This window comes from Pectinophora gossypiella, chromosome Z (genome assembly GCF_024362695.1).
Source record: "Pectinophora gossypiella chromosome Z, ilPecGoss1.1, whole genome shotgun sequence".
In the NCBI taxonomy this organism is placed as follows: domain Eukaryota; kingdom Metazoa; phylum Arthropoda; class Insecta; order Lepidoptera; family Gelechiidae; genus Pectinophora; species Pectinophora gossypiella.
In genome coordinates, this window is record NC_065433.1 from 5,615,033 (window position 1) to 5,628,587 (window position 13,555).

At 38.6% G+C, this 13,555-nt stretch overlaps 1 protein-coding gene across 3 annotated transcripts in view; it reads left to right on the top strand.

The window, feature by feature from the left end:
- Positions 1-13,555, top strand: part of LOC126380092 (alpha-1,3-mannosyl-glycoprotein 4-beta-N-acetylglucosaminyltransferase A-like) — a 76,640-nt gene that overhangs the window by 39,815 nt on the left and 23,270 nt on the right. For all 3 annotated transcript variants that reach the window (XM_050029315.1, XM_050029316.1, XM_050029317.1), the window contains exons 3-5: positions 6,946-7,064; positions 7,398-7,491; positions 9,724-9,929. In XM_050029315.1, coding sequence (XP_049885272.1) covers positions 6,946-7,064; positions 7,398-7,491; positions 9,724-9,929 — 419 coding nt within the window. The remainder of the gene's footprint in view (positions 1-6,945; positions 7,065-7,397; positions 7,492-9,723; positions 9,930-13,555) is intronic.

Genomic DNA, 13,555 nt, shown 5'->3' on the forward strand with positions numbered 1-13,555 from the left:
TATGATTTGTCCCCACCGGGATTCGAAACCCGGGGCTTCCGAATTGTGAGCACAACGCTCTACCACTGGACCACGGAGCCCGATGTCGTAATTACTAGTAAGTAGTTATATAATGTATTCAGGCGAAGATCAGAACATGTTAGAAAATTGGCTACCGTCCACGGCCACTAAAGCCTCTTCTATATTGAGAGGGTAGATTTAAGATAAGACATGCGTCTTATATCGGATCTTCGAAGTTTAAGTCCACACGTTTTTATTTTTAGAAAACTTATTAGTTTTAGGTAGTTATCACACGACGCGGTTGCCGTCGCGGTTGGCGCAAAGCGGTCAGTAGAATAAGGAATAATACTACGTATAGAACGGCAACTCTCCGCTCCCCACCAGCTGCTGAGCTAGATTAACCTCACCCCCTCTCGGTCTTACTTCTTCCTACGTCAACCTAATTCTGTCGGGTTATTGGCCAATATAAAATTTTGTAAGGGTGTTTTAAATTTCTGCCTAAAATTGACGCGTGTTCCATAAATTTTATGCCTGGCGATTAAGAAAATGACAGACCAGGTGTAACTTAAAATAAATTTAGATACTGGAATCAGCAACAATATTACGTATTACTACCTGTACCGTACGTTCGATAAGGTCCACCAACAGAAAATCGTAACGTCATTTTTGCAATATAGGCTATAATCAAAAGAATAAAAAAACGAGAAGGTGCAGGTCGTGTCGTATCGGGAGGTGAAGGTTTTGGCGGGAAGAAGAGAGGAATGGCGATTACTCCACCGACAAGAGCGCAGCTCTTAAATAGAGAGAGAGAGAGAGAGACAGAGAGAGAGAAGCTATAATCAGCTACATACAAATACCGTCTTGCTACAACGGGACGGAAAATTCCTCTACAATGGTTTTAACTATTAATATTTCCGGAGCTAGACAATTTATTGAGAAACAGATTTCAGATTAAACTTCACCATGCTTATGGCCGTAGATTGATGAAATAAAATCAACTACCCTGTGACGTCATAATTCATTACGCGATTCGTCACAATTTCAGACGAATTAAGGCCTTTAACTTACCGAAACGCCATGGCTACGTAGCCGGCGACGGTCGCCAGAAATTCATATTGAAATGTATGCATTTAACTCACTTGACGACGCTTTGGCAACGAAGCCATTGCAATGTAAATTATTTGGCGACGTTGCCAGCGACGTGACGTTGGCGTCTCGGTCAGTTATGGACCTCAACACTGTCTTTTGATTGCTTGTGCAACCTACAACCCACGGTCGTGCGTTTATCTATCTATGTATGAGAGTATTTGCCATTTACTAGTTCACCGATGGCATAAAATCCAACATATTAAGCAACGCATGCGCATAGTTCAGTCAGGCGACAGTCGCTATCCTTGACGGAATTGTCGATGCATTCGCATTCGCAAAAGTCTATACATACAAATATATCCTGTAATAGGGTAGTTTCCAACTAGTGAAACCAGTTATATTTTACTAAACGTCAAAACACGAAATTACTATGAAATTTGTATGGAAAAGCAACCTGTGGCGTCATAGAAAAATATGACAAAATGTTGCACTTATAACTTTTACTTATTATTATTCTTCTTTATAGAAAAGTTTTTCTCACCTTTAGATCTGTCTTTATTTAGTAATCAGAATTTCTTTTATCTTTGACCTAGGAAACTACCCATTTATAATACTTATCACTTGATGTTGACGAAAAGTCTTAACTATAATTGGCTTATTGTATAGTTATAAGCCAGAATATACAATAATTGTATAGTTATAACATAATCTATTATTTCTGTTGCTGTTGGTTTTCCGAAGAAAATAAAATAAAAATAAAATAAAGTCTCACAAAATGTAGGTACTGATCTTATTGGTTTTTCAATATATTATGCTGTCCTTTCAATAAATTCTATTTTCATATTTACTGTTGACCAATTGTTGGTAGGGTTGCCAATAAAAGATCTAGAAAGCCGTACATTGACCAAATTGGGGATGCTATTAGAAATGTTTGGTGCGATCTACTCTGAACTGGCTGCGTGTATGAAACGATTGACGAATGTGAACGAAGAAAGATAAGTATACAGGATCGAAGCAAATGGAGTTCCATAGTCTGCTTCCTCCAACGGGAAATAGGCGTGAGTTTTTGTTTAAACAGGGTGTTAGTGACATCGTAACAAAAATTGGCATTTGAAAGACAAAAAATTCCGTCGCTAAAGTATAGAACTGAAAATGATTTAAAAAATATAAAAATATCGTGAATTTATCGATGGAAAATTCCGCTTGATAATTATTAACTCGGAATCATGGTCTGAATCATCCTCCTTAGTATTCGTTACAATATGTAGGAAACTGTCTTTCCAAAGAAATCAAAACCATTGGCGTATTCATAACTATGTTACTACTTATAAAACCGTACAAGAGAATTGTAAGAAATACCGTCTTTGCACCGGAAAACTCCAAACTACACGAATTACTTTTAAGGATTCGTTAAGACCCCGCTGCAATGCGCGCGGTGCCACCTCTCTGTGAATAAAGGACAGAGTTTGATAGAAATATGACTTAAAAATACCGAAGTTTCGAACTTGCCCTGTAAAACTCACTAACAAGTTCTTCCCGCGTCTTCAGTCATTGCCTTTTATTTCTATAGTGCTTTCTAACCATTCGTTCCCAAGGGTCGAGGACGTCATTTTATATAAGTACCTAAAAGAATTCCACTACGTCGTGTCACTGCGGTATTTCTTGACCTAGTGGAAAGTAGAGTCGCCCATAAGCTTTCATTCAGAGGGTTATAAAACATCATTGCCCCAGTCTTCTACTATCGTATAGATTGTGAGGTGAATTACCAACCCCATCAACCCTGGTGTCAGGGTTATTACAGAGCCGCCATAGGCCCCTGACATGACTCAACGTCTACGTACTTACATCAGTGAGTAATAACCGGGACCAACGGCTTAACGTGCCTTCCGAAGTACGGATCGTCTTACTTTTGGACAAGCAGGTGATCAGCCTGTAACGTCCTAACCAAACTAGGGATCATAAAGTGATTTTTGTGATTTGTCCCCGCCGGGAATCGAACCCCATACCTACGGGATCGTGAGCACATCGCTCAACCACTGGACCACAGACGCCGTAAACATATATTCACTATGCTATAATGACTTAAAACATTTTTCATAGACACCAGTATATAAGTTCTAGGCTAGGAAATATCTAAAAGACGTAGATATTGCATAACTTCTACCCTAGAAACTAACAAGCACCTACGTAAGTCGACTTTCCTGGAAGAGCGCTTATATAATTTATGTGAACTTAGGGCGATACTCTCACGACACAGTGCATCGGCTTGGTTGGCGCTGAAGCGGTTTTTAGGACTTGTATGTAAACTGATGCCTAACACACGAACACTACACCGCATCGATGAGCGGTACATTCGTAGGATCGCCTAATTCGTTGATTTCTAACACGCTAATACCTCCTATCCGCGTGGACAAACAGAGATCTGCATGGCATAAGACGGACAGTCTTACCGCGCGGATCACTGCCAGCTACGGTATCTATAGTACCTCTCTCTCTCTCCTTGGCATTTATTATTCCCATCTGATGGTGGGGTCTGCGTTCTTCGTACTTCTCTTCCACTTCGCTCTATCAGACGTGTCGTTTTCGGAGACATTGCACATGCACAGGTCCTTTTTGACCACATCCACCCATCTTGTTTTTGTCGTCCTCTTGGTCTAAGCCCTGGTACGTTTAGATTGGCTGTAACGTTACACACAACGAAGCCTGCTCTCTTGTAGCTTTTCGGAGATGTCGCGTACGCCGAGACTGCCGCGCACGTATTCGTTACGGATTTTCTCGAGCCTCGTCAGAGCACATCCACCGAAGCATTTTCATTTCAGCGACTTGAATGGTCTGGATTCGGCGCTGCGTTACTGCCCACGTCAAGACTGGCCTGATCATTAGTACCTATCGATCGAAAACCATCCTCGCGGCGAAGCGGTAATCCGCGCGGATAACTCTTGCCGCGGGTACACCGCTACAAAATCCGATTCACCGCATCCGCTTGTCGTCTCGATGCGCGTGTCGTGTGAGAATCGCCTACGTGTGTAGATAAAGTTTTCGCCGACGTGTTTTCCGATATACATTTTCTCTATATTCTTTACAAATACGAACTTACTGCGCAGGAAATATTGCAACTTAATACATGAGATCTTGTGCATTGTTAGACAAAAGACGTGTCTTAAGAAAACAAATACCCTCTGATCGTTAATGACAGAACTGAACAGGTTAGGGTATTCATAATAATGCGTTTATTAGGTACTTTGTCCATGATTATTGTAGGTTGTATCCTAATATAGAACACTACTCTAAATTATAACGGAGCCGTATCGATTGGTATATTTATTAGTAAGTATTGTGTTATTTTCACGCCTAATCATATGTGTATACGTGTACTGTAAATTAACACGTTGCCAGTCCAGTGCCCCCAACGTGGGGGCACCACAAAGTATGATGGCAAGTCCGTGCCCCCACGTGTGGGTCACGGGGTTCATATAACTTCGAACTACGTTTTCGGGCTTGGACTTAGGAGTACGTTTATGTAATTTACTGGACTTATCAGCAAAGGATGAAGTCATAGGATGAAAAAAAAACAATCCACATTTTGTTTTTCGTGCGGGAAATATGAATTATTTTCTATAGAGTAAAACAAAAACGTTATTTTATTAAAAAAATATATTTATTTATATCAAAATTCCGCGACTTTATAATTTGTCTTCAATATCTTCATTTTCATACAACAGTTTCAATATCTGATATGATGCTTTCAGCGTCACTATCTTCCAGAATCCTCTGGATATCCCTATCCGGTAAAATAGACATTTTATGCGCAAAAGTGAACGTACTATATCGGAATCAAAACAACAACTGTTTCGAGTCTCAGATAAATGTAGGAATTATAATAATTGTTGAACTACTCGCAAAGTAAAATAAAAAATTTACTCCCAAGTCCGTGGGGTCACATTATTTCCTCCTCATAAGTCCGTGCCCCCACATGTGGGTCACGGGAAAAACTGCTGAAAACTGAAAGGAAAAATGATTTTTCGGAAATGAAACTTCTTATACGTTGTAGTTACATATAATAACATACGAATTCGACATTATCTAAGTTGGACTTACCGGGTCGAAAAAAAACTTTGTATGGGGACTGTGAACGTGTTAATCCATAAATATATTAAGAAATTGACGGCAAAGGGCTGACAATCTGTCACCACGCGGTTGATCGTTTTCATCGAAGGAAGAATATATAGGCGGATGGCTCTGCGCGGCCGGCTTGCTTCTCAATCGGGGAGCGCCGGTTTGAATTCCGGCACCGGACTTTTTTTCCTGGCTAAATTTGCAATCAGTACTTATCTTCTTTCTCTTCTGAAAGCAGATTTGTTATAAGTAAAGTGTCAGGTAAAGTGTATCCTCCAGCTAGGACAGCTCATAATTAGCTAAGCTATGACCACTCATTCTTCTGAATGCTCTATTATATCTTTTCTTTTGAGTCGGTACCGGACTTAAGCGCAGTTTTCACTAACACAATTGGGTCGAGCATTATAGACGGCGATACGGCTCACTACCTATCACGTTGGTCTAACAATTTCAGTGAGATGTGGGTACTTAGTTCATTTTGCGATGGATGTGTTTTTGACTATTCCCATTGGGATATTGTCGTGGGCTTATGTTCTGTTGCCTCTGCCCTGATGAGGGTACGATGTATACCTAAACGATGTATATCTAAGCATAACAAGTCTAGGCGTTACGTAGTCGAGTATGGCGCATTTCCATCCAAATGAATATTTAATTTCCTGAAGGAAATAAACACCAGGGTAATAACTAGTTAGTTCAGCTATGGCTTTTCTCTGAAAGGAACTTAAGCTGTATGATATTATAAAAGCAACTGTAAAAGGCATTACTTTGCTGCCAGGTATTCTGGTGGGTATTCATACCAATGGGGACTTTCCAAGCTACGTTCCCGAAAAGAACTGTAGATGGCGCTGTATAGTTTTGCCGTCGTTTAACCTTCTAATTTCATGGATAACAGACAAAATATGCATCTTTTATCTTTGTTTTAAGGTGTAAATGAGGTCCCTGGTTATTACACCCAGGCACAACACTTCTTCTATAGATAGCAACATAATTCTATACGTATCTGATCCAAATATCAAGCAACAATCATTTTTATATATTATGGCTATGCCATTTCATTATATTTTTTAACCCCGACATACATACATACATAAACTCACGCCTATTTCCCACCGGCGTAAGCAGAGACTATAGAATTCCATTTGCTTCGATCCTAACACACTTCTCTTGCTTCCTCCACATTCATCAATCGCTTCATACACGCACGCCGGTTCAGAGTAGATCGTATTGAACCTTTTCTAAGGACATCTCCAATTTGATCATCGTAAGTCCTTCTCGGTCTTCCTCTGCCAGCCCTACCATCAACTTTCGCTTTATATACCGCTTTTGCAATTCTATTATCCTTCATCCGCTCAACGTGTCCAAACCAACCTAACATTCCCATCTCAATCCTAGTCACTATATCGTCACTATATAGTCACTATATCGAATACATGAGTATTTTTTACCCCGAGAAATTATAAAATATGCAATTATCACGTTAAATCTATACAGCGCCATCTATATTGTCGTTGAGGAACGTAGTCTAGATAGTCCTGCATTTTGTGTAGTAGGTACTATTGTTTTTTATTTAGATTCTTATACAAACTAGGGAATCTCCCCACGGCGCATTCGTGCGATATTGAAATAACTAAATATACAACGCTCATAAGCTCTTGAATGCGGTCTGTTTTTATTAAGTCCCAGTCCAGCATTGAAGTAATTGTTTCCATTGAAATAAAATGTTGTTTGTATTGTCTACAGCTCGTCTGCCTCGAGTGGATATGATGGAACAGAAAATGTCCATGATGCAAGCTCACATACACTTCCTGGAATCTTTGTACCACGCACGTCACGAAGAAGTCATCAATCTACAGCGTGGGGTAAATACATGAGTATTTTATTAAGTACATTATTATTTATTACATTATTAGTTGATCTCACTTTGAGGTCGCAGGTTCAAATCCAGCACAGGCCTAAACCAATGATTGTCGAATTTGTTTTCGAATTCATATTTGGATCATTTGGATAATGACGTGCTCAGCGGTAAAGAAAAACATCGTGAGGAAACCCACATTCCCGAGAAATGCAATTTTCGGAGGTATATCACCTAACCTGTATTGGACTTGTTTTCCCTTCGCGGGTTGGAAGATCAGACGATAATATTCTATGTAAGTCTGCATTACCGTGTTTAATGTTATTAATTTTGCTTATAGAATAAACGCATTTCTGGGGAACTGATGTCCTCTAACTTTCACAAGGAGACAACCATGACACCAAGGATAGCTGCAATGCTGAAGAATATAAGTGGTACTGTTTGAACTTATTACTTTTTAAGAGTGTTGCTTGGCGATTATAATTTAAATTTGTCTTTTAAGTAGTTTCCTAGCTACTATTTAACTATTTTGTTTTCTGTAGCGCATCATGCAACCACCGACTTAATTTGGCAAAACTAAAACTAGTTCCATCTCTTTCTTGCGCTAATTGTGAGTGGAGGACGCCATAAATTTCATCATCAGCCCATTAACGTCCCCACTGGCCTTCCCTATCGATGGATAGGGAGATCGGGCCTTAAACCATCACGCGGGACCAATGCGGATTGATGGTTATTAACGACTGCTAATGCAGCCGGGACCAACGGCTTAACGTGCCTTCCGAAGCACGGAGAAGCTCGAGATGAAAACTTTTTTTTTGTGGTCACCCATCCTATGACCGGCCTTTGCGAAAGTTGCTTAACTTCAACAATCGCAGACCGAGCGCATTAACCGCTGCGCCACCGAGCTCCTCAAAATGAATTTAAGAAGTGTCAAACTAAAATAGGTAAAGTTTGTGTGCGACCGAATAGGCACTATTATTGGAGAACACAAAACGACCATTTTTTTATTTGTATAATGTAGTAGTGAAGTTTGTGTATCGTTTTACACTACTAGTATTGCAATTATGCTTTTGAATAATTTATAGATAATATTAATCGATAAGTTGATTAAAATTATTTTCTAATCTGTGGACAAAGAGCTCTCTTTTATTCATTATCCTTATATAGTATTTTCTCTACTTTCTATCAATCTTACGTTCCGTTTCACTCACTTTCCTAAAATATTGTTATGTTTTGTATACCTATGTAAGTATACTAACACCTTTTGCAACTCAAGATGAAATGCAAAGCGGTTTTGATGTAAGGTTTATTAATAAACCTTGTTATGAATGTGTTTCGTGTAAACACTCTGCCATTGCGAGCGAATTAGATGTTTTGCGGATTTTTATTTTAAGTAGATATGAATGGGTATTCAGACACTGAAAAGACGATTTTTCGCGCACTGTTATAACGTTTCAATCACTATAGAAAAACAAAATAAGACTCGAATAAGAATCGACTTTTGTTTTGTTTATTTGAAAAATTGTCGGTAGAATTTGGCAGGTAATTTCAATGGAATCCGATTTTTTCTCTATCTTATTTGTTCTGGAATAGGGATTATCCATATACAACTATAAACTCGAACAGTGCGTAGGTACGATACGGAAGAATTTTGATTTGCTGAAATAATTCTGCTTCCACAACTAGTTACAAACCAGCGAAAAAAGATTCTTCTTTCGTAACTTCTCGTAACTCTAGTTACCAATCTAGAGGAAGAGATCTTAACGGGTCATTTGGACTTGAAGTAAAGCTAGGCTGAACCCACAGTACAGGGTGTATGTAAGGCATTAGCGACGATGAGCGCGAAGTAATAATATAATTATATTTATGACACCATTGCTTGCGTCCATTTTGCGAGCGCGACACGTGGAGCTTTAAAACTTGTCTACACTGACATACAAAACTAAGCACTACACTTTCAAAATAATAATAACTTTTAAAAAAGGACCCGAAATGTTTCTAATGTATAGATTGATAGTTACAAAGAAAGCTGATAAAATTATTTATAAAAAAAATATTATTTTAAATCTCGAACTTCTATAATTTACAAAAAAAGAAAGAGTAGTAGGTACTTAGTTTTGCAGGCCAGTGCATTTGTTTACTAAGGTCTAGACAACGCAATATACCCACTTAATGCACTGTAAGAGCTTTTGCGCTTTGCACTTTGTTATAGGGTTTATTACATCCGACAGGATAGATGTGTCACGGATTGTTACCATGGTTACTCCCTACCAAGTCGCTCGAGATCGCGGTTTCCATAGTAACGACCCGCCGATTTGCTATTAGACTGCACGATCTGATCGGGAAACGGGAGTTGGTGGGGAGTAACCATGGCAACCATCGTGACCTTGACGCATCTAGCCTGTCGGACAGGTAGGTGTAATGAGCCTACCTGTTTATGTTTTTAGAGCGATGCACTGTGACGCAAAGCATACACACCCACTCACTTCACTTTCTAACAGAAAGCTCGGTGGGATGTGGGTACTTAGTTCATCTAGCGATGGATATACCTCTGACTAATCCAATAGGGATACAGTCGTGAGTGATGTACATTGTATGTGTTGCACAAGACGTGTCGCGTCCCCCGCAACCCTGTTCCTCATACTAAGGACGTCCTAATTCAACAGGTACCCGCGTCGCCTCTGGCCTTCAACCGAAGACAACTCTCCTGCGCACCCTGTTTGTCTACCAGCTCCTGCCACACCTAATGGACAACCCCCTCAGCTTAAAGCCTGCCTTCCACATGAGGGGGAATAGAAACTTCACTGATATCGTCATTGGTATTCCCACAGTACGACGTGATAAGGAAAACTACCTCATGATTACTTTGACTGTGAGTATTACCTTCCCTTTTTGCACAATAATCGTATATTGTCGTTGATATGTTAGTCGTTTTGGGCTTCTAAACGCGTGTGCCTTTACGTATGTGCCTAAACGTATGTGTAAAATGTATGTCAGGTGCATTTTCCAGAAACTATAATTGTTAGTTTTTGATTGGATTAAGTATCGACCAACTACTTAAATAATGCGAGCTTCACAAAATCGGCTTTGAGTTAAGGCTACGCTTAGACTGCAGACGTCCCTGTAACTCTACCTAATGCCTGCTGCGTACATTGGCAAATTCAAATTCAAAAATATCTGTATACGTAACAAAGAATACTTAGTTACACAATGAATCGTCATTTTTTACATAACGAAAGTCTCATCCACCTAAAACTACTGCAGGACGGGACGCGGTCCGCGACTTTTTTTAAGAGACTCCAAGCAAAAACGGCAGTAACGTAACTTTATGTAGGTATGTAATGTATGGACGAGATGCAAAATATACCTATACAGGGTGTCATCGTAAGTAGTGAATCGAACGAAACATGGGCTGGGGTTGTGTCAAAATAGATACGAAACTTAATTTCTTTTTAAATATAAGTAAGAATATTTCGAAATATTTGGCAAGAAATAACAATAAAATTCATACGATTTTCGGCTGTTTTTAAACTACTCTTGAAAATTTAGCGGACTTTAGAAAATTAACGGCAATATCCCAGGAACTATCATCAATCATTCCATCAAAAATCATCTCTTAATTTCAGCGCCTGCCTAATTTCCATAGCAAACACCTTTGAAAAGATAAGCACTACATGTAAAGTTAAGTTCTAAAATATCTACAAAAAACACTTTTTTAAGTATCAATGTATACTGTAGTACTTTAGTACATAGTACTTTAGTGGTAACAGTTTTGCAGCCAGTTCCATAATACGTAATTTATTTTTTGACGTTCAAAAAGGGCTATGTAAGCCAATTTTTAAATATTTTTTTGGATAGTCATGATCATGACCCCCGCTATCAGAATGTTTCGTTTGATTCACTAATTGCAGAACACCCTGTATAAATTATGCAGTCAATGCAATGTTTCGCCGGATGCGATAACCAACAGGATGAAACTATAACAATTATTATATTGTTGCTAATGACAAAACAGTGCCAGACTAATCTTTATCTAAAACTCACGCTCATAATGCCCACGAGGGTGGGTAGAGCCACAAGTAAACTTGCTGATACTTTTGATACGAATTCTCATAAGATGGATAATAAATGGTACAAGGAAATGTTAATATTGTATAAAGTTTGTATCAAAATGTACCTACTAGCGACATCTAAGTTATGGAATGTGTAACCTGTCATATATTATAGTGTGAAGGTAAAAATAAAAAAAAATAGTCTGCACTGGATAACCGACGTGTTTTACTACAGGTTATGGGCTAACGTTTTTTCCCAAGTGTTTTTAAGTTTTACTTAATACGGTCGTGTTATGCCAGATGTCGTGTTATGATGAATTATTTAGCTACTTGGAGAGGAAGGGGAAGACCAAGAAGAGCTTACATGGAAAAGATCAAAGAGAAGGTGAACGTCGTGTCTTATAACCAAGTGAAGGAATTGGCCTTTGATAGACAAGAATGGGGAATGCTAGACCGATAAGAGCGTGGCTCTTAGTGGTGACGAATGAATGATGATGTGAACAATAATTTCCGCATATGACATTAACTACTTGGTCGGCCATAAGTACTATTGGTATCATATTAATAAAGACGACACAACTTTGTCGTTGTTACATGTCCGGGAAAATAAGCAGCTGAACAGCAGTTTTACAAGTATCCCTGCGCGATGTAGTCAGGTGTTCTAGTGAATAATTAAATAGCGTTGCCTTATAGTGAAAACAACTCCAAGCGTCTTTTTAAAACACGTCAGAATGTGATTTTCTTTAACAAAACCTCGATTCCTTTGAATTAATTTCAGTTCGGTGAAAATATAGAATGTTAAAATAATTAAATACACGTAGAATGATAAAATAAATAAAGATTGATTATTTCAGAATTCCATAATAGTCATTACATAATTCCATAGCTTATTATTCATCATTCCATACATAAAAATATTCAAAATAATAATGAAGAAGAATAAGAATAAAATAAATTTATTGCCAGTAATAATTTACAACCCGCCAACCCGCATTGGAGCAGCGTGGTGGAGTATGCTCCATACCCCCTCCGGTTGATTGAGGGGAGGCCTGTGCCCAGCAGTGGGACGTATATAGGCTATTTATGTAATAATTTACAAATTAAATTAAATTTAAAAATTATGTTCTATTAAATGAAATAACATTGGACTTACTAGGTATACAGTTCATTGTAGTATACACACCTAGTCACATAATATATATTATACCTAAAATATTATTATAATAATGTTAAATATTAATTCGTAGGAGTGTGGAAAGGTCCTCTTGTTTAATAAGTACTAGCTTTAAATGTAGCACGTAGAGCAGGTAAAGCAGATGAAGAACAGGATTACGAAAGCAGTATATAAAGCAAAGGTTGGTGGCTGGCAGAGGAAGACCTAGAAGAACGTACATTGACCAAATTGGATATATCGTTAGAAAAGGTTCCGTACGATTTACTCTGAACCGGAGTGCGTGTATGAAACGATTCTTTTTCTATCGTGTGGGTTGTGATGTGGATTACCAACCTCATTAACCCTGGTGATAGGATTAGGTACTATTGAGCCGCCAGAGGCCCCTGACATGACATGTAACGACTACGTACTTAAATCAGTAAGTAATAACCGGGACCAAAGGCTTAACGTGCCTTCCGAAGCATGAAACAATTATGATGAATGTGAAACGATTATGAAATGATTGATGAATGTGGAGGAAGCAAGAGAAGTGTGCCAGGATCGATGCAAATGTTCCATAATATCTTACTTATCACGGTGGGAAATAGATGTAAGTTTATGTATGTATGTGTCAGAATTTAGCCCACAAATGTTTACGATGTTTAAATTTAGCGTATCTAGAATGTGATTTTGCAAAAAGGCGCTTGTGTCGTTTTCACTACCAAAGTGTTGACGACATCTTCTACATGTGGGATGTAAACTTGTAACTTATAACGTCAATGGGCTATTAAAGCCACTTAAGGCCTGACTTGGCTCATGTAACTACTTACTAAAAGTAGTATTCGGGACATGCCTTCCGAAGCACAGAGTTGTCTTATTTTGGGCCATCAGATTGGCCTGACTCTAACTAAACTAGAAACCGGATTGACCGTTATATTCGCAACTAAAATAAAATGAAAAAGAATTAGCATTTAATTTGCGAGGAAAATGCAATATCCAATGCGGTCCGAATGGCTTATTTTCATTTATTAAATATTATATGTTGTTTTCCTTCCTCGTGTATCAACAGTGAACTCTCTTGTTGGCAAAACTTCATCATTGCTAATTTTAAAGCCACCCTCCCCTCTCCATGCTACTTTTCAGGGAAAAATACGGTTTCCCTCTTGCCTTCTACCTCGCAGTACTTTGTCTGACGCGAGTAAGATGGCGCCCAGAGTAGTCTATTTCAAAGCCGTACTACGACAAACAAAACTTATCGAGAACTAAATCTTTATATCAATAGAAATGTATTTG